Below are 26,800 nucleotides of genomic sequence, written 5' to 3' on the forward strand. Positions count from 1 at the left end.
AGCAGGACAACATCTAGGCTCTAAATCTAGGGCATCACCAAGAAATCCGGCACCTGGCACACCGTGGAGGAGCATCAGGTGGAGGGGAGGGGAGAGCCAGTTTAAGGAGAACATCCAGGAAATCTCCAATGCCACCATCTGGCGTTCCGCCATGGAGCATCAGGGTAAGTGGGGAGGGAGCAAAGTAAATAGTGTGGGCTCGTTCTGAAGACAATGGATGCACTGCAATGGGGTTGTAAGCAAGTCATGCATGTTTTTTTAAAATTAGTTTCATTACATCAGCAGTGGTGGCTACAGCCTATCCAATCAAAAGCAAGAGCAAACAAGCAATGCTTAATGGATCGGATAAACACAGAATAGGGAAGAACACAACCAGAAGATTCCAGTGGACTGAGACGGACAAGAAAACCACCCAATCATGAGCAAGTGTTGACTGTGGGGTTTGTATATATGTTGTATGCTAAAGACAGATGGAGCAGTCTGTAGCGAGACTGCAAAAAGAATGCCAGGTACAGAAAAAAAAAAAAAAAAAAGAACAGAAAGATTCCTCCGTAAATCACAATAAGTGAAAGCTTGCGGACTGTACACTAGTGCAATGTCAATTTTTTTTAGCAAGAAACAGAGGGGTATTGATGGCACCTTTTCAGCATTCAGGATGGATGTCACCTATAGCGTTTTCCACGTTTACTCTACAAAAAAACTTGAGATCACAGGTCTGATTGCAGGACCCTACTGGCACTTAGCAATATGCCAATAACATCCAGTTTCTGTACTTTACTTGCTTTAAACCTTTATATGGCTGATACTCACTCGGAAGCAAATCCCCAGAGCACACCCTCAATTGTCAACAGAATGGACAAGACAGAGAGGATTTAGTCAAAGACTACTTCGATATCAATGTTTTCAGCTTTCTGAATAAAGAGAGATCATGTTTGAGTGTCTTGCAGATACTGGGAGAGAGAAAGTTCCATAGGGCCACAGCACAGACTCCAACCATTAGCTATCTAATGATGGGGGTTCTATATAGCTGAACAGCAATCACGTGCTTGTTAGAGGATCGAAACGTTCCAAAGGCGAGTTAGCAGGGACCAACTCATAAGTGCTTGGCCTTCTTAAGCAGTTCTATGTGGAAAAGTGCAAGCGCTTTAATTCCGCACACCTCTGATAGGACAGTATAAATGCATGCTGCGGAATTTAGGGGACTCTTCGTCGGGACAGCACTGTAGTCTCCCAAGATCGCATTACTGGAATGCAGTTTTCAGGGAGTTAAAATTTGGGCGAGGATTTTAATGTCGAAAAGGAAGAGTTTCAAATTACAGAAGCATTTCAACGTCAAATGCTCTGCAGATATTTCTGAGGTGGTATAGGGTTTAAAGGAGAAGTGGGGAGCCAGTATAACCCTAATGTAATGAGCTTATTTCATATGGAAAGATAATGTGAACTAAAATTACAGGTATGCCACCTAAACACTGGGGTTCAAAGACGGTGTGATACAGTAATTAACATGAAAATCACAGGGGCTATACTCAATTCCTGTATTTATATTGTGATAGACTTAGTAATTCTTATATGTTTGACTGTTTAGGTAATATAATTTGGATTAGCTGTGCACGTCAGCACATTATCCACATGACAATCTATATAGATATATTTTATTTATGCAACTTTTTTGCACTGTAAACTGTAAGAAATAAAAGCAAATCGGAGCCCGTAGATCAGATTGTTCCTTATTTGTGAGATCTACTTAACCACCTCCTTGCAGGACATTGTCCTCGGCATGTACATGAAACTAACAGGAAGTAATCAAGTGGACAAATGTTTATGACAAATAATGCTGAGAAGAGAACGTTTCCTCGAGAAACTGTATAGTTCAGTGATCCCGGTTAGCAGAATGGCTTCTGCTGTAGCTTTCGATGTTCAGATTTGCAGATACGACAAGCCAACGGATTCTCTGGTCAGACACTTTTCCTACTGATAGACGGTGAAGCAAATAAGGGTGTCAAGTGCTACCGATAAATCAAGTAAGAGCAGAAGACCAGAACTGTTCATGACCACAAGCAAGTACCACAACAGTATCAATTCCACGTGTAGGGCAAAATCTTGACCGCAAAGGGAGCTGAATGAGGTTAGCCACTAGTAAATATTATAGCTGAGATGCAGCCATCAATTTCAGGAACCTCAACATGAATGGGAGGGCTGATACTGGGCAGATGTTGACTGAGTCTGGTGCATTACCAAGTTTCTTCAGTCTGAAGAATGCTTGTTTCCTAAGACCCAACTTTATAAGCAGCTCAAGCTGCAGAGCAGTTGATATAGCTGGTCCATACAGTTTGTGTTAAATATAGCATCCTCCATGGGGAGAGGTGGCTAAAGGAGTAACAAATATGGATAGCGGCTATTTAATGGTCAACATATTGTGGCATATTAGCAAAAATGACAGATAGGTAGTAGTGGTCCCTACTAGGGAGAACCACACATCTATTTGGACAACGTATTGATAATTAACAATGGTTGCGTGTGAATAATTATGTTGCCAAAATAGGACGGGGTGCTGGAGTAGCTTGATTCACCTACTACTTGGAGGTGCTATTGGCACATTAGAAACTAATATGCATGTTAATACACTGAAAAAAAAGAAATTACAGCACACCCTTTGATATCTATAACAATCCAGATAAAGTGTTGGACAAATCGTTAACAATCTGAAATCATATGCATTCCTAGATATGTGTTGATGCAAACAGATGTGTGGAACATGTAGAGAATCCAAAGATGTCTTCAAGCACAATTTCTTCCACTTTTTATTGATTTTTCAAAAAAAAGAAAATTCCCAGCACACGACTTCACCGACACGTTTCGTCTATACTTAGACTTTATCAAGGCACAATAGGAATGTTAAGATTATATAGTCCTGTATGGACAGTCCCAGTCAGTTAGCACACTTGGTGGCCAAAGTGTTCTGTATCGATTACACGGCAGTCCAAGTGAAAAACTCAGCAAGTCAAATAAATTTGCTCGAGTTACCTACACCGCGAGCGGTTACACGCCTCTTCGTGTGGTGATATAGTCGCCTTTAGGTTGGAAACTTATCAGGGTTCTTCTTCCTACTTTTTGTCATATTGGCCACAGCGGATTTGAATTGGACGTGACGTATGGTCCATGTAAATGTATTTGACTTGCTGATCTTCAGGCAACGGGTTATGTAAGGTCTTCAAGGGAGAGGAGATGTGTGCTTGTGGCTTTACATTTCGGAGTAGTCTGGCAGCCGAGTTCTGAAACTGTTGTAGTCTTTTCATAGTTGCTAAAGATGATCCGTGGTAGTGGCTATTGGCGTAGCCGAGGTTAGACATGTGTAAAACAATTAGTATAATAATTAATCAGCAGGTAGGGATGAGGAATAGATGTGTCCGTTTATTTCCCCATGGTGAGTATGAAATTAATCAAAATCAGAAACAGGACACTTGTATCAATTCTAAACCATTGGTTGGAAGAATAGTTGAAACGCCCTCAAAAACTCAATGTTGTTTGGAAAAGCGGTATATATGTTTCATCCGCCCCACATTGACGTTGTGACAGTTATCATTGGATGTTCCAATATGTGCTAAGTGCCAGCCTCATCCAGAGGCACCTCTGGTATAGAACGCAGTGTCCAGAGATTGAGGGTTGCCCCCACAAAAAAGTGTAAAACCAGAATTCTTGAAAAAAAGGGGAGGAAAAAATGTTAAAAAGAGAAAGTCACCCTAATACTTTAATGTGAGGTGAGATTCTGCTGTCATAAAATATACTGATACTTCAGGAAGATCGAATTACTAGATCTGGGAGTATTATAATGGGCTTGTCGACATGTTTCAGCTCCCTTTGGCCCTATGGGTCTATGGAGCTTTCGTCAGGACTAACATACATGAATATTTCTACTCACACGACTTGTGTAGTATATTGAAGTGTTCGCTTTTTGACACTTGATTATGAAAACATGCTCTCCATCATCTGTTTTTGAAGAGCCAAATTCCACATCAGGGGAATGCCGCTTCTTTAAGCGCAGAGCCGCGTGGTGTATGGTTCTGAGGCTTGTGCTGACTCTGCCCTCCCTGGGGCGTGTTTCACTTGTAAGTACACACGGCCGGTACAGTGAAACTGCGAATGGCTCATTAAATCAGTTAAGGTTCCTTGGGGCAGAGTCAGCACAAGCCTCAGAACCATACACCACGTGGCTCTGCGCTTAAAGAAGCGGCATTCCCCTGATGGAGAATTTGGCTCTTCAAAAACAGATGATGGAGAGCATGTTTTCATAACCAAGTGTCAAAAAGCGAACACTTCAATATACTACACAAGTCGTGCGAGTAGAAATATTCATGTATGTTAGTCCTGACGAAAGCTCCATAGACCCATAGGGCCAAAGGGAGCTGAAACATGTTAACAAGCCCATTATAAAACTCACAGATCTAGTTACTCGATCTTCCTGAAGTATCAGTATATTTTATGACAGCAGAATCTCACCTCACATTAAAGTATTAGGGTGACTTTCTCTTTTTAACATTTTTTCCTCCCCTTTTTTTCAAGAATTCTGGTTTTACACTTTTTTGTGGGGCAACCTTCAATCTCTGGACACTGCATTCTATACCAGAAGTGCCTCTGGATGAGGCTGGCCCTTAGCACATATTGGAACATCCAATGATAACTGTCACAACGTCAATGTGGGGCGGATGAAACATATATACCGCTTTTCCAAACAACATTGAGTTTTTGAGGGCGTTTCAACTATTCTTCCAACCAATGGTTTAGAATTGATACAAGTGTCCTGTTTCTGATTTTGATTAATTTCATAAAACAATTAGTATCCTGGACCTGGTGTGTAAATCCCAGATGAGGAAAGATGGGTCACAGGGTTTTTTAAGTAATGAAGGTTGATTATTCCAGTACTCCTCCTACTGCTTTGATCTCCAAATAAACACTTTCTAGACCCTTCCCTCATCTAACCTTCCACTATCCTTTTTAATCTAACAGACTCATATACCCAACGTTCAAATTAATTTCATATTTCCCTTCACTAATTCACCACTAATACTTATTGGGTCCCGGAGCAGCATGCTACTTGGCGCAAAGCACTTTGACGCCTCATATGGGGTAATAAGCGCTATAAAAATGCAATTACAACATGCATAGTTAGAGGCTAGGCTAGTGCAACTGACTAATTCTCCTGGACGGTGTCAGAGTGATGGAAGAATTTGTAGAGTGTACAATGTAGTTTTTGACAAACTATCAAGGTCTCCTCTTTCATGGACTCCCACAGCATAGTGCCACTAGAATGAAGTGAAATAGCAGACTACCTTTGGGATATGTACTATTACAAACAACCTCTTGAAATAACAGAGCAGTCTGTCTCACAAAAGAAATATCTTGGCAGATGTTCCTTGGAAACGAGCTCGAAAACAAGATTTCCTCAAGAAACTGTAAGAACAAAAAGCCTAAAGAAACAAGATCAACAGAAGCAAGGTCTCTTGAAGCAGGCATCACTTTCAGAAGTGTGCATTACAAGCTAGGCAATGTGCACTGATGAAATCACCTTGATGGAGAATATTCCCAAAAGTGCTACGCTGATGTGTGAACCTAAGTGATCAGGCAATTGATGTGTCTACCTTTCCTCTTTGTTTGAAAAACAAATAAATATTGCAAAAAAAGTGTCTTAAAATAACTCTGTCTCTGAAAAATGCCTTTTTAAAACAGATCACTTCAGGCCTTGACCCATGGAGTGGGACATTCCACAGCAGAACATCAGTGAAACCTCTGGAGAAGGCTGTAACCTTTGGAGAAGGCTGTCGCGTGACACAGTTCATCGACCAATCCTCATGTGTCAAATTCCTTCCTCACACTGTCCAAAGTGCCTTCCTTTCTATTACCAGATATTGATTTGTCCATGTTATGTAGCACTACCGCCAACCCCTGGTTCACATTACACAACACAACCACATGAAGTCTGCAGCCAACACCAACTCAAGAATGCTGGTAAAAGGATCAAAACGAATGTGCAGAAAGAATGCATAAATGTCAGTAACACAACGTGCGTGATGAAAAGACCTGGCCTTCAGGGTGAAGATTTGCCAATAATCATAACGTAACACCCACTCCTTATTGGCACCACTATGCTTCTCCCTAAGGCATCCGTGCTTTCAAAAGGTTCCCAGGAGGCATGATTACACAGCTAAAAATATTCATAAGACGGTAGCCAAAGACTGTCCTAGCAATGCTGGCAAAAAACAAATGAAGTAATCTTCAAGAACTCAACAAGAATTTGGACCTGCTGCCGGCAAAATGCCACCAATATCTTTTCCAGTGCCCGTTTTAGATACATTTGCAGAAGCAGCAATTTTCTTCCTCACCACAGAACTTCATTAAATGAATATCTAAAGAAAAAAATTATATATCTTTTTTATTTGTATTTTGCACTTTTATCAGCTTAACTAGATAGTTGTTTATTAAAGTACTTTAACTTAACCACAGAACCTGGACGCTCAACTGCCGGTTATCATGCCATTTAAAGAAATCTTTCCTTAGAGAGCACAAGTCAGGATTTATTGACAAATAAGTGGTGACTTGAACGTACTACCTTTAAGACCATTCTAGAGACATCTCTTCAAACCTAATGGTGTAAGATTTGTATCTACTCTGTCCCAGGCGGAGTGTGCCCTTTAAGACTTCACTTCTTCAAGCATATAGTTTATCATCGCCGATTGGTTGGATATTTAAGAGCCCTGATGAAGTTCCCTTTTGGCACTACTGGGAACAAGACGTGTTGGCTGTGTGCAAGTTTTTAAGGATTGATTGAATGAAAGACGTATTTTTTGGGAACTACTGCTTACGTGTCTGACTTTGCTACGAGTTCACCTTCCGCTGAAAAATTGTGACTGAGTCGCACCTTCGGACGAAGGGTGCAGGAAGTGTGGTGCACCACCTCATAATTGACTGTACATGTGGATTGGTTGAGCTGGACCTTGATCTGTCGTTTGTTCTCTTGTGCTAATTTAATTATGTTGCTATGTTTGCGTTAACCTGAAACAGATTTATTCCACTCAGACAGCTTCATTCCTCTATTTGCTTGTAGTTATGCTACACTATTACACTGATCTCGCTCTACCGCCATGCCTCAAATTTACCTCTCTAGCTCATCAAACTGGAATTTTTGGCGCTGCAAAGCAAAAACTGGACTCCTAATCCCCGTACGCCACTATGTTTGAGCATAGACTGGCCTCTTACAGAGAACCACGGTTTTCAACTCCTAAACCTCAACTATGGAAAGGACCGTTCACGTTCCTTCCAAGCTTTCAATACCTTTCAAGGAGCAACTGGATTTTGTTGCGAGTATGCAAATAATTACAGCAACAAAAAGCTTATTACACTTCTACTATTTGACAGAGTATAACACGCAGACATCAATGGTCCAACATAGAAAAATTAAAAAGATAGAAAAGATTTTTTTTTAAACTGTAAGTGGTAATGAATCGCATAGATCTCTGTAATCTGACGCAGGTTATAAAAGAATCCTTTGATGCAGAAAAAACTGTCATGGAATTTCTTTTTTTAAACAACATAATTAACCATAATGGCGTAAAGTTTCTAAAAAACGTGAACTGTTCTTAAACAAACGGAACTGGATTATAAAAAAAACATAGCACCTAACACTCTCTTCTCCTAAGCAGTCTCCAGGAGCAGTTTTTGACTGTGGGCCAAAGATACATTCAATTCTCAATGGATGACTTGGCAAGACTGTCGTATTGACCAGAAAAACACTTTCAGAACACCATGTAACAGGCCTTTGCAGATTATACGATCGGACTATAAACAGAAAGATAGCATGTACAATATCAAACCAAATTTTGAAAGGAAATCTCTGCCTGCAATTCTGAATTCATGTTCATGAGGCAGAGACACTCTCTGCTCAGAGTACTTTGAGCTATAAAGGGATTCAAAGAGCACGAGTGAATTGAGTCCTGGATGTCCAAGAGTGCTTACTGACCATTCACTGATCAGGAAGAGGTTCACTCTGAAATGTATGTACAAAACGTAGGTTTTATTGGCTTTACTAAGCAAGCATTGGCAAAGTCAACGTGTGTGGGCTTAATGTACCAATGCAGACAGCTTTAGCACACTAGAGCAAGGGACACAACACGAGTGAACAGAAAGGGCTATAGTTGTAAAGTAGCTCTTCATGCAGTTCAACTCAATTGGATATTATTCTGGAAAGTTATGTCTATAAAGCCAATACCAACAGGCGAGAGATTAATAGGCCAATAGGCAGAGCTAAGGCGTGATTGACAAAGTCTCAAGCCAATGGCAGGAAGAGACCGATTTGAAAAACCCCAGTTGTCCAAATAGGCAGTCCAAAAGTCTCCTCGATGTATATTGTTAGCAATAGGTGAATCTGGCAGCTGTTGTGTCAAAACCCAGAGACCTAAAAATACCGTGGGACTAGAATAGTTTTCGGGAGTAGGAAGGTGTGAGTCACCCCAATATATGACAGTCTTTTCAAGCTGCACAGCAGAATGAAGCGAACCAGTGAAGCGGCCCTGCTCGTGCAGACTGTACGGGAAGACTTTAATTTGCTTAGAGTGCATGATTCAAGCCCGCTCTGTGGGAAGTGCTAATAATTGGTTCCTCTGGTGCACTTCACAATGGCGTGCTTCACATTACCGCTCAGAATGGGTCGAGTGCACATACCAAGTGATCTTAAGAACACACTTATTGATTACAAAAGGCCGCGCAAAATAGCAAATAAAGGATTTACTGTTATTTATCCTGGGTTGGATTAAAAAGTATCAAGTGAAGCACTAAATAACACATTACCAGCATCTGCAAAGCACACATCTGCCGCTTTCATGGAAATATAGCTATATCCATACATACTAGGTAGTCCATGGCATCGCAAGGATAAATGGCACAACCTGCCAAGCAGCAACACATTTGCAAGGGGGCGAGTGCGCTGAAGTATTTTGTGATCCAAAATCAAGCTGGGAGGTGCGTGTGCAGCAGGATGCTCACACACAGCGAGCAAGCTCCAAGCAAAGCAAACACAGGGTGTCGGCCCACTCTACTGAGAGCGGCATCTGCTAATCCAGGGGCTTCAGGCAGCCGCCCTCACTCAAAACAAGGCAAATTGGCTGCACACAGTTTGCAGCTGAGGGATTAAATGCACCACAAAGGCCCGCTCTGCGGCACATGTATTCATCACCAGTGCTCTCCTTCCACTGTTTTCGGTCTGAGCGCACCAGGTTCACATATGGGGCGGTCGGGCATCGAAGACAGCGCCTTCCAGCACACTGCATGCACGAGGCGCTCTTCTGCGCACTTGAAAGCAGGAAATACCAGCGCTATCTCGCAGCTGACATTACAGCCTGCCAGTAGGGCATCGTGTATGGGTCAGTCCTGGACACACACGTCTGAGAATGGGGCCGCAATTCAATTTAATAGGAGTTTGCCGCACTCGCTAATTAGCGGGTGCACCCGGGCGCGATTAAGTTTACATCAATATGATAAATGTGAGCAGTTAAGGCCAGCTGGATTTAAACTATTGACAATACAGAGCAATTATCAGCACACGCAGATTTTATACCCCGTTTGGAAATTGAAAATTTGTGATGGGTACCATTTATCCCGTGTTAAATTCCGAACCTAGAGGTATCCGATTGTACAGTGCGCTCAGTTGCACCTCCCTTCTAGGGCACGGTAAGTACGGCGTTAGCATCTTTACGCTGCGCTTGCATGAGAAGAAGTTGTCACTAGAAGGTTTCTGAAACAAGGCATGCCTCGAGGACATCCTCATCACCAGCTTTAGATAAAGAATCAGGTAGAACTTTCTCCTTCAGCAAGAAAAGAAAATATTAAGTCTAGACACGTCCCTCACATGCCTCTACCTTTTGACAGTACTAATGCCACTAAGGTTGGTAAAAATGGGTGCATTAGTACAAGAATATCCGCTCAATACTCGGCGAGTAGGGGGGATCAGGACCTTTCACCCCTTAAATCGCAAAACTGCAAAAATGGTGCCACCTGCCAGTGGCACGTGAACAGCTTCCCGCAGCCCCAACCAAAATAAATCAATTGTTGCCTGCAGGCTCGTCCCAGTACACTGCATTAGAGCAACAGGTGGCGCCTTTACTTCAGCAGCAACCTCTCCAACTTACACCGAATGCTAGAGTCATATACCCAGTATATATTCAGGATCCCAGGGCTCTTGGACATTTTAAATCCCAGTTTCCCACGCTGTCCAGAAGGTATCAACGTTTGCCGACGACGCCCTACAGAAGCACAATACAAGACGCACCTAAAACAAATTGTATGAAAAAAGCAGCATTTATTATCAACTTACAAAGAGACCCCTCGGAAGGTTGTTTCAAAGCCAATTTAGAAATGGAATTCAACACAATACTGCCTCCTCCCCCCTCTCCAGGGGGACATGATTCGGCCGCGTGACCCGTGTGAGTGGACACTGATTCACAGAGAAGTCTGGCCAGAGAAGCCTTGCGTTCTTGAGACCTCCCATTCACACGGTCTTCATACACACCCCCGGACAGTCCGCCCTGACTGCGCCCGCGGGCACGGTCCTGTGCACTCAGGTGTGTGTGTGTGTACTAGCCAGGTACGTAAGCCTGTGCCCTTCCGCCACAACACAGCCCGCAGTCACTGCCGCTGCTGATCTGCTAATCACATGAGAGGTATTAAAATACTCCCGCGCCGCCTCCATCTGCTTAACCTCGGCTGCGCAGCGTCCAGGCTCAGCACATTTGGGTAATTAAAGGCTTTGTACGAGCCAGTGCCGGAGCGGGGGCAACAGCAGGGCCCTTTCAGAGCAGGCACCAGTGTCAGAGAGGACATAAAGTGGACCTACAGAGGCGAATCAAACGTGTTTACGTTGGAAATGTCAAAACCCCACCTCCCATACCCGCGTCACACCCTTCAGAGACTGACAGCTCTCACTAATGACCTCACAGGCTCTCCAGCCCATGCTTCGTAGGCACAAATGTAATCCAATGTGTAATTCGCGTCAGTCTAAATAGCAGGGGTTACAGCATTGTGAAGGGGGGGGGGGGCGAGCCCCGAGCCCCGTTTATCCCAGAGGCCCAGCTGGATGTACAGACGAATCTGGAGGCGTGTGCTCCTCTGCAACTGCTGTGTCATCCTGTAAGGGAAGGGCGGCTATGGTGAACTTCATTTCACCTTTACAAAGACACTTAACTAGCAAACCTAGTTCTACACAAACCAACAAAAATCATCAGTAAAAAATGGGAATGATGACTCATGAAACAACTGAAAACTGTCTTGATTGTAATCAAGTTCAAACAAACCACTGCCACGATGTGTATACAAGCTCAGCAGTATCGTTTAGAACACAGTGAAATAAACAACTCCAGCGCAATGTTTCCTTTTTTGAATGCGTTTCAACAGTGTTTGTTTTGGGAATCGGATGCACACACTTCCCGCAGTGAACCGGACCAGAAAAAAACCCAGTAACAAAGAGAAGACTATTTCAACAGCTCTCAGGGCCACGTGGTTGAAGCATTCCTGAAAGGTGAGCAGTTCTCTACAGCCTGTCAGTCGGAGATCTGATGAACAGACCGCCGAGGCAACGGGAGCCTTTCATCTGAAATGCTCAGCACACCGAGGAGACACTTCGGAAAAGGGTCACAAGGTTGAGGCAGTTAAGCAAATCAGCCGGGATTGTTAGTATGATGGACGCACGAGGAGCACAGCTCTTCCTGAAGAGGGCACGTGTTAAATTAAGTCTAAGAAAAACTTCGGAAATATAAACACACACTAGGGTGATGAACCTGCCTTAATTACATGCGTGCACCGAGCCCGCAAGGCGTCCGGCAGAGAGCCATCAGCACGAGCATCTACGAGGACCTTGGCTAGAAAGGCGGATGCAAAAACCAGTCCTGCATGTGCTGCAGGAATATATATCTTTTAATCACGTGATGATGGCACAACTTGAAGCGCAAAGCGTCGAGGTAAAAAAAATTCACACTCACCAACTGCATTTTACACAACACCCCCTCTCGAAACAGGACACAAAACTGGATCTACAAACTATCATTATTGTACTTCGGCACCAGATCACTTGAACATTGTTAATGTACATGGGGACAGCTTCGTATCTTAAGTGACGTGGTTCAAAGCTAAACTCCAAGTAATCCCGTGGCGTCCCTTCTCGCTCTGTAAAACAATAAGTGGCGTGGGAAAATAAAACTAATGTCCGCGAAATGGAGCCCCGCTCTTTATGCCAACAAGTACTGACACAGTCTGCCTCAAAGTGGACATGTTCACTGCAGGGGACGTTCACCAGCACGCGCTTGCCTTAAAGGAAGGGCAGTCATGCAATTGCAGCTCACCCTCCAAGGCACTCTCGCGCAGCAGCGCACTGCCTCCCGCGTGCCGACTTTTTGCAGGGCTGTGATAAAATGATGATGCATCGCCGCGCCAAATGGTGCAGAGAAAGAGGCGTCCAGCTGCTGCCCCATTCAGGCTGCAGCGGGCTGCACCGTGTGGCTACGGGGGTTACTTACACAACTGCCATAACAACCCTTCGGCCTGCTCTGAAACCCCTACCCCTCCCAATGGCATGCCTTTGTGTGTCATAGCCATGTGACAGCCGGCCTTACCCATCTGCTCTTCCCCATAACTGGGTCTGCAGGTGGCTCGACGGGCTCGCAACCAACTCTTTCCTATGCCCAGCATCCACAGGGCTGCACTGCTCACCGACTTACACAGCATGATATTTTGCGAAAATAAAAGCTGCTCCACGTGAATCCTAAAGAAGCAGGGGTTCTTACATCAGCCATGGGACAATATGTTATAATTTATTTCGAAGCATGGCTTGATCTATACATTCTGACATCTATTTGGGACCAGTACACTTAAACAACTAAAGAGCATTTACAGTGCACTGGTCATCAGTTCAGGGCTGCTCTTTTCATATGATGCTGTATATAAACAGGTTGCAGCATTCCTCAGCTTAGCACCATGCCCTGATCTTTACACATGATACTGGATGTGGCTTTTCTTGCTCCAAGACTTTGCCATGAACTGTTGCACAATTTATCAATATTTCTGCTACAGTGCATAGAACATTCTTCGCAGAACACACAGGAAGACCATGGCTCGGAGCAGCGTCCTTATGTTTTTGGGAGGAGTGGGCCGCATTCAGTCAGTCAGTCAGACTGACTGGCTGACTGGACTGATTCAGTATAGCACCATGTAAGTGGCCAGACCACACATTCACCAATATATGCATCAACCCACTCAGAATCAAGGATGTTGCAATTTTGCTGTCCTGGGGCATTGGCATGAGACCTGGACTGCGTCATATGCTACACGTGCCTGGATGCTGTGGGCACTCTGCCTACCATTCACCCTTAGGTGCACAAGAGTCATGCACTACTCTGTGAATTGCACAAACTGTCTTGTATTAAGATAATGACAGCAACCTCTTATGTTACTAGGAGAACCTAACCTCAGTTGCAGTTCAGGATCTTCACTTTATCCTGTCTGGTCCTCTAAGGGATACAGACCAATTCATTGCCCCTGCAATGCCAATCTGCACTTACAACCCTGAACGTACACACAGTCCCACATGAGGTCCTACTGCTTTACACTACCTATGCTTTAAAGAAATCCTACTTCTTACCAAGTTCCAACAGGCTCAAGCCCCTAAAACCATTGCCAATGTTGTCTTGTTGGCTAACGACCACGAACCATACATAACACTGGCCATATTACTGGGAAGGTGGTGTGACTCCCACTAGTCCATTATACGAAGTGGTGATACCTGTGGCGCTCCAGGTGTTGCACAGGTATTGTGCTAATACAATGGCTACATTCTTGACAGTTTCTGGAAATTATCATGCGAGGCTACCAGTACCACCTCTAATCTGAGGTGCTGAGGTCATACCTATGTTGCTTAAAAAGGTAATTAATACATTGGCACAATGAAGGTTCCTGAACCTTAGGGTGAAGTTGGACTGAAAAGATGCCACCTCAATACACTTATACACCAACATCTCGTACACAATAACACATATTTGATTCTATCAATTCATTTGAAACAGTTAGGATAGCATAGCAAGTGTTCTTGTATCCCGCCAGAAGACTAGCCACTGTGATCCAGGGGGGACTAGTACATCAGTAAAGCAATGATCCCAGCACAACAGTAGGCCCAATGAAATGATGAGGAGTCGTAGCAGCTCTCAATTGTAAAATACTAGGATTCTTGTGGCCTTTAGCCTCTTACCTTCAATGGCAATAACATGCTCCCGGATCTGGCTCTGAAGCGCTGGCTCCTCCACCTGCTCCAGCAGCTCATAGATTGAGTAGATGTTGGGGTGCACAGATTCAAAGCGCTGTATCTCTGCCCGGATCGCCGCCGAGTTGGCCAGCTGCTGCTGATAGTTCATGCTTCACCCCAGTTTAAAATTTCTCTCCCAAAAAAAAATGCATTCACCAACAAAAATCCCTTTATCGTACATAAAAGTGGACTTGGTGGGATGCCACTCTTGGCACACTTATGGGATGGAAGGCCTACCGTAGGGGAATAAGATGGAAGGCAAGCAGTGGGTCTGCCCGAGCATGGCAGAATAGTCTAGTGGCCCTGCCAATGCCCAGCTCATCGGTCTCTAAATTAGAACGACTTTTTTGGCTTATTTACTGGTGGGGGGGCTTACCCCCCTCTTCTTTAGTGAGAGTTTGCAATTATGCAACGTGGGGTCTTTTAGTCCTAAATAGGTGACTGTCTAGCACTGAGTACGAAGATGACTGGGGCGCAATTCTATAAAGTGCAGTCTATTGTAGTACTGGGAATTGGTCAATGGGAATGATGAGGGGGTGGTGAGCAGGGGGATTAAAAGTGTTTCAAAACTGTGAGCATACTCTAACCTATGTTGTATGGTCGTCCTTCGTGTTGTAAGCGAGTTGGGGGAGGTCACTTATTATTTCAGGGTTCTGCTTCCTCACGTATTCTGCTGCCAACTCGCCCTGTGGGGATATTTTTTCTGGTAGGTGTACTTAATGTTTAGGTTGAGAGACTTTGGTCGCACAGGGTTATCTATTTTGAGGTGGTTATCTGCCTTCTACCTAGGTAGGAGGTTTTGGGAAGGAATACCCTTTCCTGTGTAAAGAGACCCTGCTTTCTTTGGGAATATTTCGTCTCCAGGGATCTTTACTCTTTTGTCAGCTCTACGATTGGAGTGATGTTGGTCCTGAATTGGCCAATCCTACCTTCTCATCTGGAGGACCTCTACTCTGGGGATCCAGGACTCTTATTTCCTCTCTGGAGAGGGGCCTGCAAAGGGACAAGGGGGGTGGGGGGGGGGGGAAGAGGTAGGGATCCTTCCAGGTGGACTCCTCACCGTGTGGAGCACAGGTCTTTTCTACGTCCAAGGGCGGTCTCCTCTCTCACAATTTGTCTTCTAAGTGGGGGATTGGGGGGGGGGGGGGCTCCTGGTGCGCTCTTCTGGGGGTAGTGTATTTGGGAGATGGAGCCCGCTCCTCGCGAGTCTCCTCTGAGAGTGCTGGTTTCCCTTCTCGTCCCGGCTGTCCGTCTCTGGGTGAAGATTCAGCAACCCTCGTCCGCCGGCTCCATCCCGAGCGCCATACCCGCTCCGGTGCCCTCCACGACTTCACCCGGCACTCCCGCCGCAGCTCGGCTCGCGGGCACCGGTGATAAACAGAATCCCGTGCCGGCTGGGCTCAGGCGGCTGCGCGCGCACCGGGCTCACAGGCACCCTCGTCAATGGGACTGGGCTGGCTGGCAGGCTGGGCTCGAGCTAGGGCGCGCGCACGCGCTGGCTCTGCCTTCTGCGCACGTGCGTGGCCTGAAGAAAAAAAAAGAGTTTAGCTTCCCAGCCTTCAGCTGCGCATAGGATTGGCTACGTCACAGAGGCCCCCATGATTGATTCAGTCAGGCACCAAATCTCAAGCAACGGTAAGGAAAAGGAGGCAACGACATCACGAGCACCGCCCATATTTCCTAGACACCGTGTTGACCCGCCACCTTGCTGCCTGATTCTAACGTGGCGGGTGTCAAGGGTGCAGGACGCCTTCCGTACGTGCCCTAACTGCAACCATACACTTATCAATTAATCCCACTAGGAGAGGACTGGCTGTGAATCGGGCCGGATCAGTTATGCCTTTGTGATTCCTGGAAGTTGTAGTTCGCACAGCAGCGCTTTAGGGAGGAGTCGCAGGGACATGACGCATCCATGTGTTTCACAGGCTCGCAGCCCGTCTTCTCTTTCCTGTGGGAAAAGCTGGACTCTGAGAACGTGGGTCTTAGCTAGTTTCAAGAAGTGAAATAGTCTTAAATACTTTAGGTGCCCCTCAGGGGTGGGGCGCGTAACTCACCCAGATTTAAAACAATATCACTCCAAATCACCAGGAACATGATAACATTTACCCAACTGCTAATATTCTGTATACTTGCATTCTACCTGACCACACCCACAAAAGCAAATTTGCCGAGATACCCGATTCAGACGGAAGATGCCCGAATAGCAAAGTCAAAAAAAGCTAATTCAAGTCTTCCTCGTTAAACTGCCCCGTTTCAATACAAGTCAATAGGGGGAATATATCCTAATTTTTTTAATGTCCCTTTTGCTGCTTTCCAAATGTTTGCATGTATGTAAAAGTCTTTGTCAATCTGCATTTTTCCTGTGCACGACAAGAGGACTGCAGTACGTGGTACACGATTTCGTGTTTTCCCGAAGACGTAAGGCCTTATACATTTGCCTTTTGACTTCTTTACTAGTTCTTTCTTCCGTTTGGTTTATTTATTGTGAACAAAAACTTAAAGTTGATCAACATAGCTGTTGTTTTGTTTAGACAGAACTAGATTTATACCTGGTCCTGTATGTTTTGGAAACCAATCATCTCCCCTTACTATTCATGTTTTAGTTTGTTTACTCCTACTTTTATCATGTAGTTCTTACCTGGCGCACCACTAGAAGCATTCGTTCTCAGTAGTATTACTCCATTCAGGGCTTTAAGTGGGGTGAAAATAGTGGCGGGCATGGTCTCTAAATGGCGAGTGGTTTCTGTTAGGAGCGTGGCTTAAACATGTAAACTACATTTCTGTGATTTCCTAAGTGTGCCATCTGAACAGTATTTTGGTTACTCTCTGAAATTTGTGTTATTGCATCAGATATGTAACATAATGGACAGACTAAAACCAGCCGGAACTAATGACCTTGCAATGATTTTGATGTAAATAACTAATATTGAAAATGTTTTAAATATGAGACTGTGAATTGTTGAGTACTGTGGAAGGGGCCTTCAAAGTGTCTAAATTACGCCTATTATATTCACTCAATTTTAGACATGTATGCTCTATTTCTCTCCACATGTCCTCCAACCTCTTTCCCTTTCAGCACCCTTTACTTTACTCTCTCTTGAATGCACCTCCTCACATCTCCTCCCTTCACCATCCCAAACACTCAACACACCCACTCACGTGTAAGCACTGCATTTTCTTTTACTTTTGCCTTGTGGATATTTTCACAACTGTGTACCCTCTTCACACACGTTTGCACAGAATCAACATTGCTTCTAGAATACACAGTCATTGTGCTGTATGCTCTGCAGAGAGGCCTAAGATTGGATGATCATCTATTCTGAACGCTTTTTTGATCCACTAACAGGCACTGGGAGAAACTCGAACTGCCTTCCGCCTCAAATCCAGACCTGTTAAATTGTGGCCCGTTGTAAACACCTGGAGGCGACTCAGTTCAAAGTATGCGCTATTCAAGAGTAATAGGCTACATGAAAAAAAATACCAAAACACATTATTCTTAAAAATAGCAATTACTCTTGGGGAATGCATGATTAAGGTTAAGATTAAGTAAAACATCAAACATAAATAGGAGTCAAATTGCGTATATGAATTACTTTAACTTTTTTCACATCAATTTTTCAGACATCACTGAGTGTTTTGCCTGTAAAGTCCAGGACATGAATACAGGGTCCGATATGGACTTGTTTTCATGTCCGTTTTTAATTACTACAATTTTTGTGACCAGGACGGCCCTGGCCCACTTAAAGCCCTGGCTCCATAAGGTCTGCCCTCACCGTCTTAAACTGTTGTTTTCCTGTCCACTACTTCTGCTGCAAGACCTGTTTCTTGAATTTACAGCCTTTTGCTGGGCTCTGCTACCACAAGATCATTCCCGATGCCCAGCGCAAGGAGGTGCAAGTGAAGTGGTTTTGGCCTATCCAATCAGTTTGAAATATACACTGTCTAGCATTGCATGTATTTACTGCACTGCAACGTTGAGAAATGATTTCTGAAATGTTGCTGAAATAAAGGAAAACTTATTGAAGTGCGACATGACTGTTTGTCTAGGTCCTGATTTATAATTGGGGTGTTAATTCCGATCCCTAGGCAAACGTGCTTTTGCAAGGATCAGAATTCTGAGATATTTGATAATTATTGCTAAACTTTTTTCCCACTGACAGTTTACAGCAGATACAACCTGGCAACATTGGGGAAAAGGTCTGATAAAGAAAATGTGAATTTTGGTAAACTAAATACCGAATCTGATATTTAGACTACATTTTCTCAGCAGAACACAGGATGTATTAGCTGCACCTGTTAAATAAATCAACCTGGGGTACCAGGAAATACCATTCTTCATTCTGGATAGTTGGAATCATGATCCATGTCTTTGTTCTAGGTTTATTTTGGTTTGTGTTTTTTTGTTTTCGAAAGGTTTCAAATCCATGGCTGAGTTTATGTTATTTTTTTCCACTTCAAATCTGCCCCGTCTTACTCTCTGTTTCTAAGCCTCCTGCTTAGATCCTGCTCAAACAACTCTGGAATCCACTGGTCTTTCTCCGGTGTTTTCCAGATTCCCATTGCCTCCCACTCTCTTCACTTCCGATCCTACCTCCCCCTGCGAACTTAACCCACTCTATGAGAGAACGTTTCTGTCCTAAAAGATTGTCTCTTCGATGCATAACCGCAGATCAGTGGTATGCGGTCAAAGCTGAGTTGTTTCTTTGTTTATTGCAAAATTGAAAATATATTTAAAATAAAGCAACAAGCATTCAGGTACAGGAAAGAAAGGTTAATTGCACCTTCCTGTGACATCATCCCTGTTTTGGTATTGGAGGGGCTTTGGGACAGGACCCCTGCTCTAGGTCCTTATCTTTCCTGGAGTTATCAAAGAACAGAATGGCAGGCTTTCAATTTTGTCATTCCTTCTATTTAGCATCAGCCATAGTTTGTTTTGCCCCATGGAAGGAATACAATTATCGTGACAAAAAAGCATATTTATCAAAGGCTTGCAGAGAGGGTAAACATTGTACAAAATAGAGCTGTGAAAATTGCTGAGGAATCATTCAGTGGCGATGGCAGATTGGGCTTCCTCTACATTCTCATGACCAAAACATTTTTGCATGGTATTAGTGGACAAAGTAAGAGAGGTACCCAAACTGGACATGAAGGGTGTTGTCTTCGAAGGTCATGACATTAGCTTTATAGATTATTTTGCTACAAATGTGCAATTAAAAGAAAGGCCATCTCTGTGACTCAGAAGGGTGTTTGTGTGCGAAATGGGAGAGTTAACAGACTGAGATCTTCAAGTCAATCCCTGGAATATTTGGTGATCAGATGGGCAAACATCAGGGTTTTATAAACATAATTTGTTTTGAAGAAGGGCGCCACGCAAATTATGCTTAAAGAAATTGCTACAAAAGTCAACATTGAGGAAACCATGTCTTAAAAGTAGGGTTCCTCAATTGCACTACCTAGGGAATGCAACAGAAATATATTTGTTTGTGTGTCGACTTAAAGGCTCTTAATACTTCAACAGTGAGTAATAATCACCCGTTTCCACAGATAAACGAGATGCTGCCCATTTTAGACTGGGCCACTGTGTTTTTTTCTCAACACCTCACTTGAAAACAGCCATTATTCAAAATAAACGTGTCCTTAAATCCAAACCATTCACTGCCTTCTTCATTCTGTTTGGTGTGTTCCATTTCAAAATAATACCCTAAGTCTAACTTCTGCAGTCTCTTTTTTCTCAATGAGTTCAGTTCCAGCTGCTCAAAAATTTGGAATTTTACATCACATGCTTTCACAACTACATCCTGATTTTTACCAAATACAATTGACAATATTGGTTTTTTACTCTGATGCCTATTGGCTGAGACGAGTTATATGCATAGTGTGGAGAACACTTCATAGTGTGAAGAAGTGTTCTCTCTTCCAGCGACAAGTACAATATCTTTGTGTTTCAATTTCAGAGAAGAGCATTGTATAAAGAGAATCCCTTGTTAATGCAGTAATGAATGGCCCAACACCAGATTTCAAGGCTGCATTTTTAGTTCTTTTCTGTACTTTGTTAATTCTATAGTAAGTCTGTTAAGAATTTTGCAGAAGCTATCAAACAACCCATGAAGCTGCTGAGAAAAGGCCAAGACTCTCCATGGGAGGGTGGGTGGGGGGGATACAGATAGAAGCATTTCTGTAGATCTAAGCCACAATAATATTTGTCCTCACATTAAAACATCTCTGTGTTGTTAAACTATGTGTTATCATAGTAGATGCCCGTGCATATCTGTCATTGGCTGTTGTTTCTCAAAATCCAGAGAGCGTAAATTAAGACACTTCTTTTGCTTCTAGATTTCCTAACTAGACTGAGAGAAGATATGCTAAGATTAAGGTCAGACTGTTTGTTTGCATATAGGTCACATATGTTTTACAAGCTCTATATGTTGGGTAATATATTTGTATTCAAAACAGACCACAATCCCCCTGTCAACATGTTGTCTCCATTTAAGGGGTTCTTTCTTCAACTACACACATCACTCATTGGTTTACCAAATAAAATAAAATTGTTTTGATATAGAATATGTCCTCGCTAAGAGCATCCTGTTTGTCGACTGCTTTTCACACTTCTCTTGCAAAAGGATTGACCATTGTGTTACTAGAATATGCAAATTCATGACGTAGCATCCATTAAGGAAACTGTTAGTAAATCCACTGGTAATGTTACTGTAGGATAGTGTCTGGGGGCTGATAATATTGTCAAACCACTCAGTTTAGTGAAAAAGTATGTTAGGGAAGGCTGGCCCTCTGGCAAAAATGTAGGTGGACTGTTAAGTTCCTTTCTCAAGTTGTTGCAAGAATTGAGGAGAGGGGAGAAATCTTGTCATAAGAAATCACAGTAGCATACCCTCAGAACTTACATATCAATGGCCACTAAGAGCATATGGATATGTCAACTCAGTTGAACGTACTTAGACCCTACTTCTGGTGGTCTTAAATGAACAGTGAGCCAGACTGTTGGATCAGGTCGCGTGACATGTGATGCTCTTGTGATAAGAACCTAAGAGTCTTCCTCCCGTGTAGGCACCCTGTAAACTGACTACAACATGCATGGCGCCAGCTGCCATTTCATATTTCTAGACTAGCAAAACCCATTGCCTGCCTGTAAGCAATGTAACTTTGTCCTCGTTGACTTTCATTCCAAATGGCCGGAGCTTAAGTTTGTAGAAAGAGATACCAATGCTAATGTCATTAGTTTCCTTATAGATTGTTTAGCAAAACCTGTTTACTGGTAGGAGGGAGATAATATGGACATACTGCATTACATCCTATGACTCTTTATGCTTACTGGTCAATTTGCAGAGTAGTGAGACAGACTTCTGCTCCCAGAGCAGGAGAGGCAGCTGGACAAGGAAATGGCGGTATAGATTGATTACACTATAGCAGATTGAGTGAAAACTTTTACAAGAATAAGGAAATCTTTGTGGAGAATAACTGAAGAATAACTGTTGTTTGCGGATTCTGTTGTTCGTTCATCTTGCCCCTGTTTTTCATTTCCCGCTTGGCTCTCGAGCAGCCTCTCCTTCCCATGTGATGGCCATACGTTTTCTTGTGCATCCCATCTTTTCCTATAGCAAGGGGAAGAATGTGTGCTGTTCCCGCCTTCCTCCTTACTGCATTTGTAACCCTTGTTTCCCCTTCTGTCCCCTAATGCTGTGCATCTTTTCATGTCCTTTGTCCTTACTTGCTTATGTTATTTGCATTTGTGAGATCATAGGTCAGAACCCCATCATCTGAACCTTCTACTGGTGACAGTAGTTGACAGTTGGTCGTGGCAGGTGAACCTAATTAAATGTTTTGTGGTTCATTGAATACATCTTTTTCAGTTGTTCCAATGTCCATGCCTTCCTAATAGGACTCTCAACACTAGGAGAGAATGCAGGGGAGACATTTTTTCCCCCCAAAATGAAATATTGTTTTTGTGTGGCCTGGCTCGGCATATAGCCCTGGGATTTGTCTTCATGGCAACTGCTACACCAATTCCCCTTGGTAGGTAGGGAGATAGTCCTGTCTGGCCCCTCTGTTACGTTTAATAGAGCCATTGAGCATGGCATACTGTGTCCTCTTTTCACTACATAGAAAGTGGAGTAATGGTTCCTGAGCCATTTTATCCACACGTAGGCATTTGGGTATACTATAGCGCCCTGAAAGGGGTATGCAGCACAATTTAATTACAATGCCTATTGATAAGTTGAAGGAAATCATTTGGAGTTGTAACTGCTCTTTTACATTTCCTGTACTCGCATCTCCTACAATTTACCTTGTATCCAAAATGAATGTATCTTTTCCCCTCTCCTGTAAAGGTTGGCAACGTTACCTGCCAAAAGTACGACTAAGCGAGACAGCGAGGGTTGACAGAACTAAAAGGTGATTACAAGAGTAATGTCACATATACATTATGTTGAGTATCTAGCCCAATCACCACGGACTGGGATATATTAATCTAAAACCATCTTGAACTGGAAGACGCAACCCAAATAACTCTGAATTAAGGGATACTGACTTTCACATCAAGGCGTGAACAACGGAATCCAAGGAAACCCAAGGTCTGGAGAGCCAAGCACTAGACATCACTGTACTGCTGCCAGACACACCTTTAAGGGTTTCTGTATTGGTCACGAGACTCTCACAAAGTATACAGAGGTGCAGAAGATGGAGACCCTGGTTCTGGACCCTGACCAATCCCTTGAAACAATAGCAAGGGGTAGTGTGCATAGGGTCACCACTACGGACTGCAGGCCTCGGAGAACAGAGTTTTCTTTCTTACAAGGCTCGGCCCACAGTCATTGCCACATCGATCGCATCTTGCAGATAGGAACAACAGACATAGGCCAACATATGTGAACTCGAGTGGGGACTGATCCCACACCTGCTTGTACCCGCCTCCTCATCTAATGAGCTGTCAGCCCAGAGGAGAAGTAAGACACTTCTGGAAACCATGTCATATGGCAGGGAGATTGTGTCAGTGCCCAAAAGAGAAGGATTGTTATTTGACCATTGTTTTTGAGCCTCAGGGTCTAAGAGGGTGAGATGCAAGGTGTATATATATATATATATATATATATATATATATATATATATATATAACCTACTGGCGATAGCCAGTAGGTATATATAGTTAGGATTTTTTTCCTATGGGATTTTTGAAAATTCTTTGTCGAATAACTTTGGCGTTTGAGGACAGAATTGGCTGAAATTTTCAGGAAAATGGAACATTTTGTTTCGGAGCAGCCCCTGAAAATTTGGGGGGGTTTCGTCAAGGGGGGGCCGAGAAAAAAGGGGGGTCCCAAAACGTGTTTTTCCCATGCAATTTTCCATAGGGCGGTTGGCCTCACTTTTAGCCTGAATGGATTTACACCAAACTTGGCAAAATTGTAGGGACTGGTAGCCCGATGTGCCTTTGCTATGTCTCAAGATATAGGCTCCAGTGGTTTTTACGAAAATTAACTTTGAAAAATATATATTGGGTTACATTGGGCTATATATATGTTGGAGCCCAAATGTAGCCCAATGTAGCCCAATGTAGCCCAAAGATGGCCACCAGAGACAAAAAAAACAAATGTAGCCCAAATATCAGCCAGATGTAGCCCAACTATAGCCCAATGACAGAATGTCCCAGAGTGTTCTAAAGAACAACTAGAGTGCTAACAGTCCTACTTATTACAAAGTTATGGCACACCTGAAGCCATCTTGATTGGAATAAAGTGGTAACTCTTAAAACATTTAATTTAAAAAGGAACAAAATGAGGGGATTCATTTTGCCATAGAAAGTATGATTAGCGAATATATGACGAAATCCCGCATACCATCAGTCCGCAAAAAAAATTCCGCATGTACTATTAGGCCGCAAATTAAAATAACGAAAACTTTTAGAACGAATATGCCTTAAGCATACACTAAACAACTAAACTACCCTAAACCCTAAAACACTACCCCCAGCATGACCCTACACTACACAAACAGTACAACACTACCCTAAACCCTAAAACACTACCCCCAGCATGACCCTACACTACGCAAACACTACAACACTACCCAAAACCCTAAAACACTACACCCCAGCATGACCCTACACTACGCAAAACCTACAACACTACCCTAAACCCTAAAACACTACCCCCAGCATGACCCTACACTACACAAACACTACAACACAACCCTAAACCCTAAAACACTACCCCCAGCATGACCCTACACTACGCAAACACTACAACACAACCCTAAACCCTAAAACACTACCCCCAGCATGACCCTACACTACGCAAACACTACAACACTACCCTAAACCCTAAAACACTACCCCCAGCATGACCCTACACTACGCAAACACTACAACACTACCCAAAACCCTAAAACACTACACCCCAGCATGACCCTACACTACGCAAACACTACAACACTACCCTAAAACACTACCCCCAGCATGACCCTACACTACGCAAACACTACAACACTACCCAAAACCCTAAAACACTACACCCCAGCATGACCCTACACTACGCAAACACTACAACACTACCCTAAACCCTAAAACACTACCCCCAGCATGACCCTACACTACGCAAACACTACAACACTACCCTTAACCCTAAAACACTACCCCCAGCATGACCCTACACCACGCAAACACTACAACACTACCCTAAACCCTAAAACACTACCCCCAGCATGACCCTACACCACGCAAACACTACAACACTACCCTAAACCCTAAAACACTACCCCCAGCATGACCCTACACCACGCAAACACTACAACACTACCCTAAACCCTAAAACACTACCCCCAGCATGACCCTACACTACGCAAACACTACAACACTACCCAAAACCCTAAAACACTACCCCCAGCATGACCCTACACTACGCAAACACTACCCAAAACCCTAAAACACTACCCCCCAGCATGACCCTACACTACGCAAACACTACAACACTACCCAAAACCCTAAAACACTACCCCCAGCATGACCCTACACTACGCAAACACTACAACACTACCCAAAACCCTAAAACACTACCCCCAGCATGACCCTACACTACGCAAACACTACAACACTACCCAAAACCCTAAAACACTACACCCCAGCATGACCCTACACTACGCAAACACTACAACACTACCCAAAACCCTAAAACACTACACCCCAGCATGACCCTACACTACGCAAACACTACAACACTACCCAAAACACTAAAACACTACCCCCAGCATGACCCTACACTACGCAAACACTACAACACTACCCAAAACCCTAAAACACTACCCCCAGCATGACCCTACACTACGCAAACACTACAACACTACCCAAAACCCTAAAATACTACACCCCAGCATGACCCTACACTACGCAAACACTAGAACACTACCCAAAACCCTAAAACACTACCCCCAGCATGACCCTACACTACGCAAACACTACAACACTATCCTAAACCCTAAAACACTATGCCCAGCATGACCCTACACTACGCAAACACTACAACACTACCCTAAACCCTAAAACACTAGCCCCAGCATGACCCTACACTACGCAAACACTACAACACAACCCTAAACCCTAAAACACTACCCCCAGCATGACCCTACACTACGCAAACACTACAACACTACCCTAAACCCTAAAACACTACCCCCAGCATGACCCTACACTACGCAAACACTACAACACAACCCTAAACCCTAAAACACTACCCCCAGCATGACCCTACACTAAACAACCACCACAACTCTACACTACACTAACACAACACTACACTACACAACACTACACTACACTACACAATCACTAACCCACGAAAAAATTAACACAAACCCACTTACCTCTCTCGTCATCGTGGTTTTCACAACGCAAATGCATTTACCATTCATGCCTTTAAAACGTAATTCTTTGTAAAGGCATGCGCGATAAATGCACATGCGTTTTGAAAAAATGCGGGATAATGGTATGCGAGGTCAATGACCTTGCGGGATAATGGTATGCGGACTGAAAGTCTGCGGGATAAAAAATGCGGGAAAATGGCTGCAAACCATGATTAGCAGCAGACTTCCCTGGTGAGCACTAGCTTTACTACAGTGATCTAATGAGCAACTAGAGTGCTAACATTCAGAATTGATGGCAAATGTGTGACACATCTGAATGCCTTCTTGATAGAACCAAAGTAAACAAGCATTGAAAATGCAATAGATCTCGCCCTCGTTTAAGTTAAAGCCATTCTGTTTGTAATGAGGTGGCTTTTTAGCTTTGCTTTTATTAGTGTTTTTAAAACTTTCATGTAAATAACATGCATATGTATGCATATATGTATATGTATGCATGCATTTATATTTATATAGATATGCAGATTATATATGTTTATATATGTATATTACCTACTGGCGATAGCCAGTGGGTATATATAGTTAGGATTTTTTCTCTATGGGATTTCT

The 26,800-nt window shown here is 43.5% G+C and overlaps 1 protein-coding gene across 2 annotated transcripts in view; it reads right to left on the minus strand.

Moving 5' to 3' along the window:
- The window catches only part of AGAP1 (ArfGAP with GTPase domain, ankyrin repeat and PH domain 1), a 1,166,515-nt gene extending 1,150,680 nt beyond the window's left edge, over positions 1-15,835 (minus strand). For both annotated transcript variants that reach the window (XM_078681380.1, XM_078681379.1), the window contains exon 1: positions 14,279-15,835. In XM_078681380.1, the coding sequence (XP_078537506.1) occupies positions 14,279-14,441 (163 nt within the window). In that variant the 5' untranslated portion in view covers positions 14,442-15,835. The remainder of the gene's footprint in view (positions 1-14,278) is intronic.
- Positions 15,836-26,800: the final 10,965 nt, after the last annotated feature.

The sequence above is a fragment of the Lissotriton helveticus genome, chromosome 3_1, assembly GCF_964261635.1.
Source record: "Lissotriton helveticus chromosome 3_1, aLisHel1.1, whole genome shotgun sequence".
In the NCBI taxonomy this organism is placed as follows: Eukaryota; Metazoa; Chordata; class Amphibia; order Caudata; family Salamandridae; genus Lissotriton; species Lissotriton helveticus.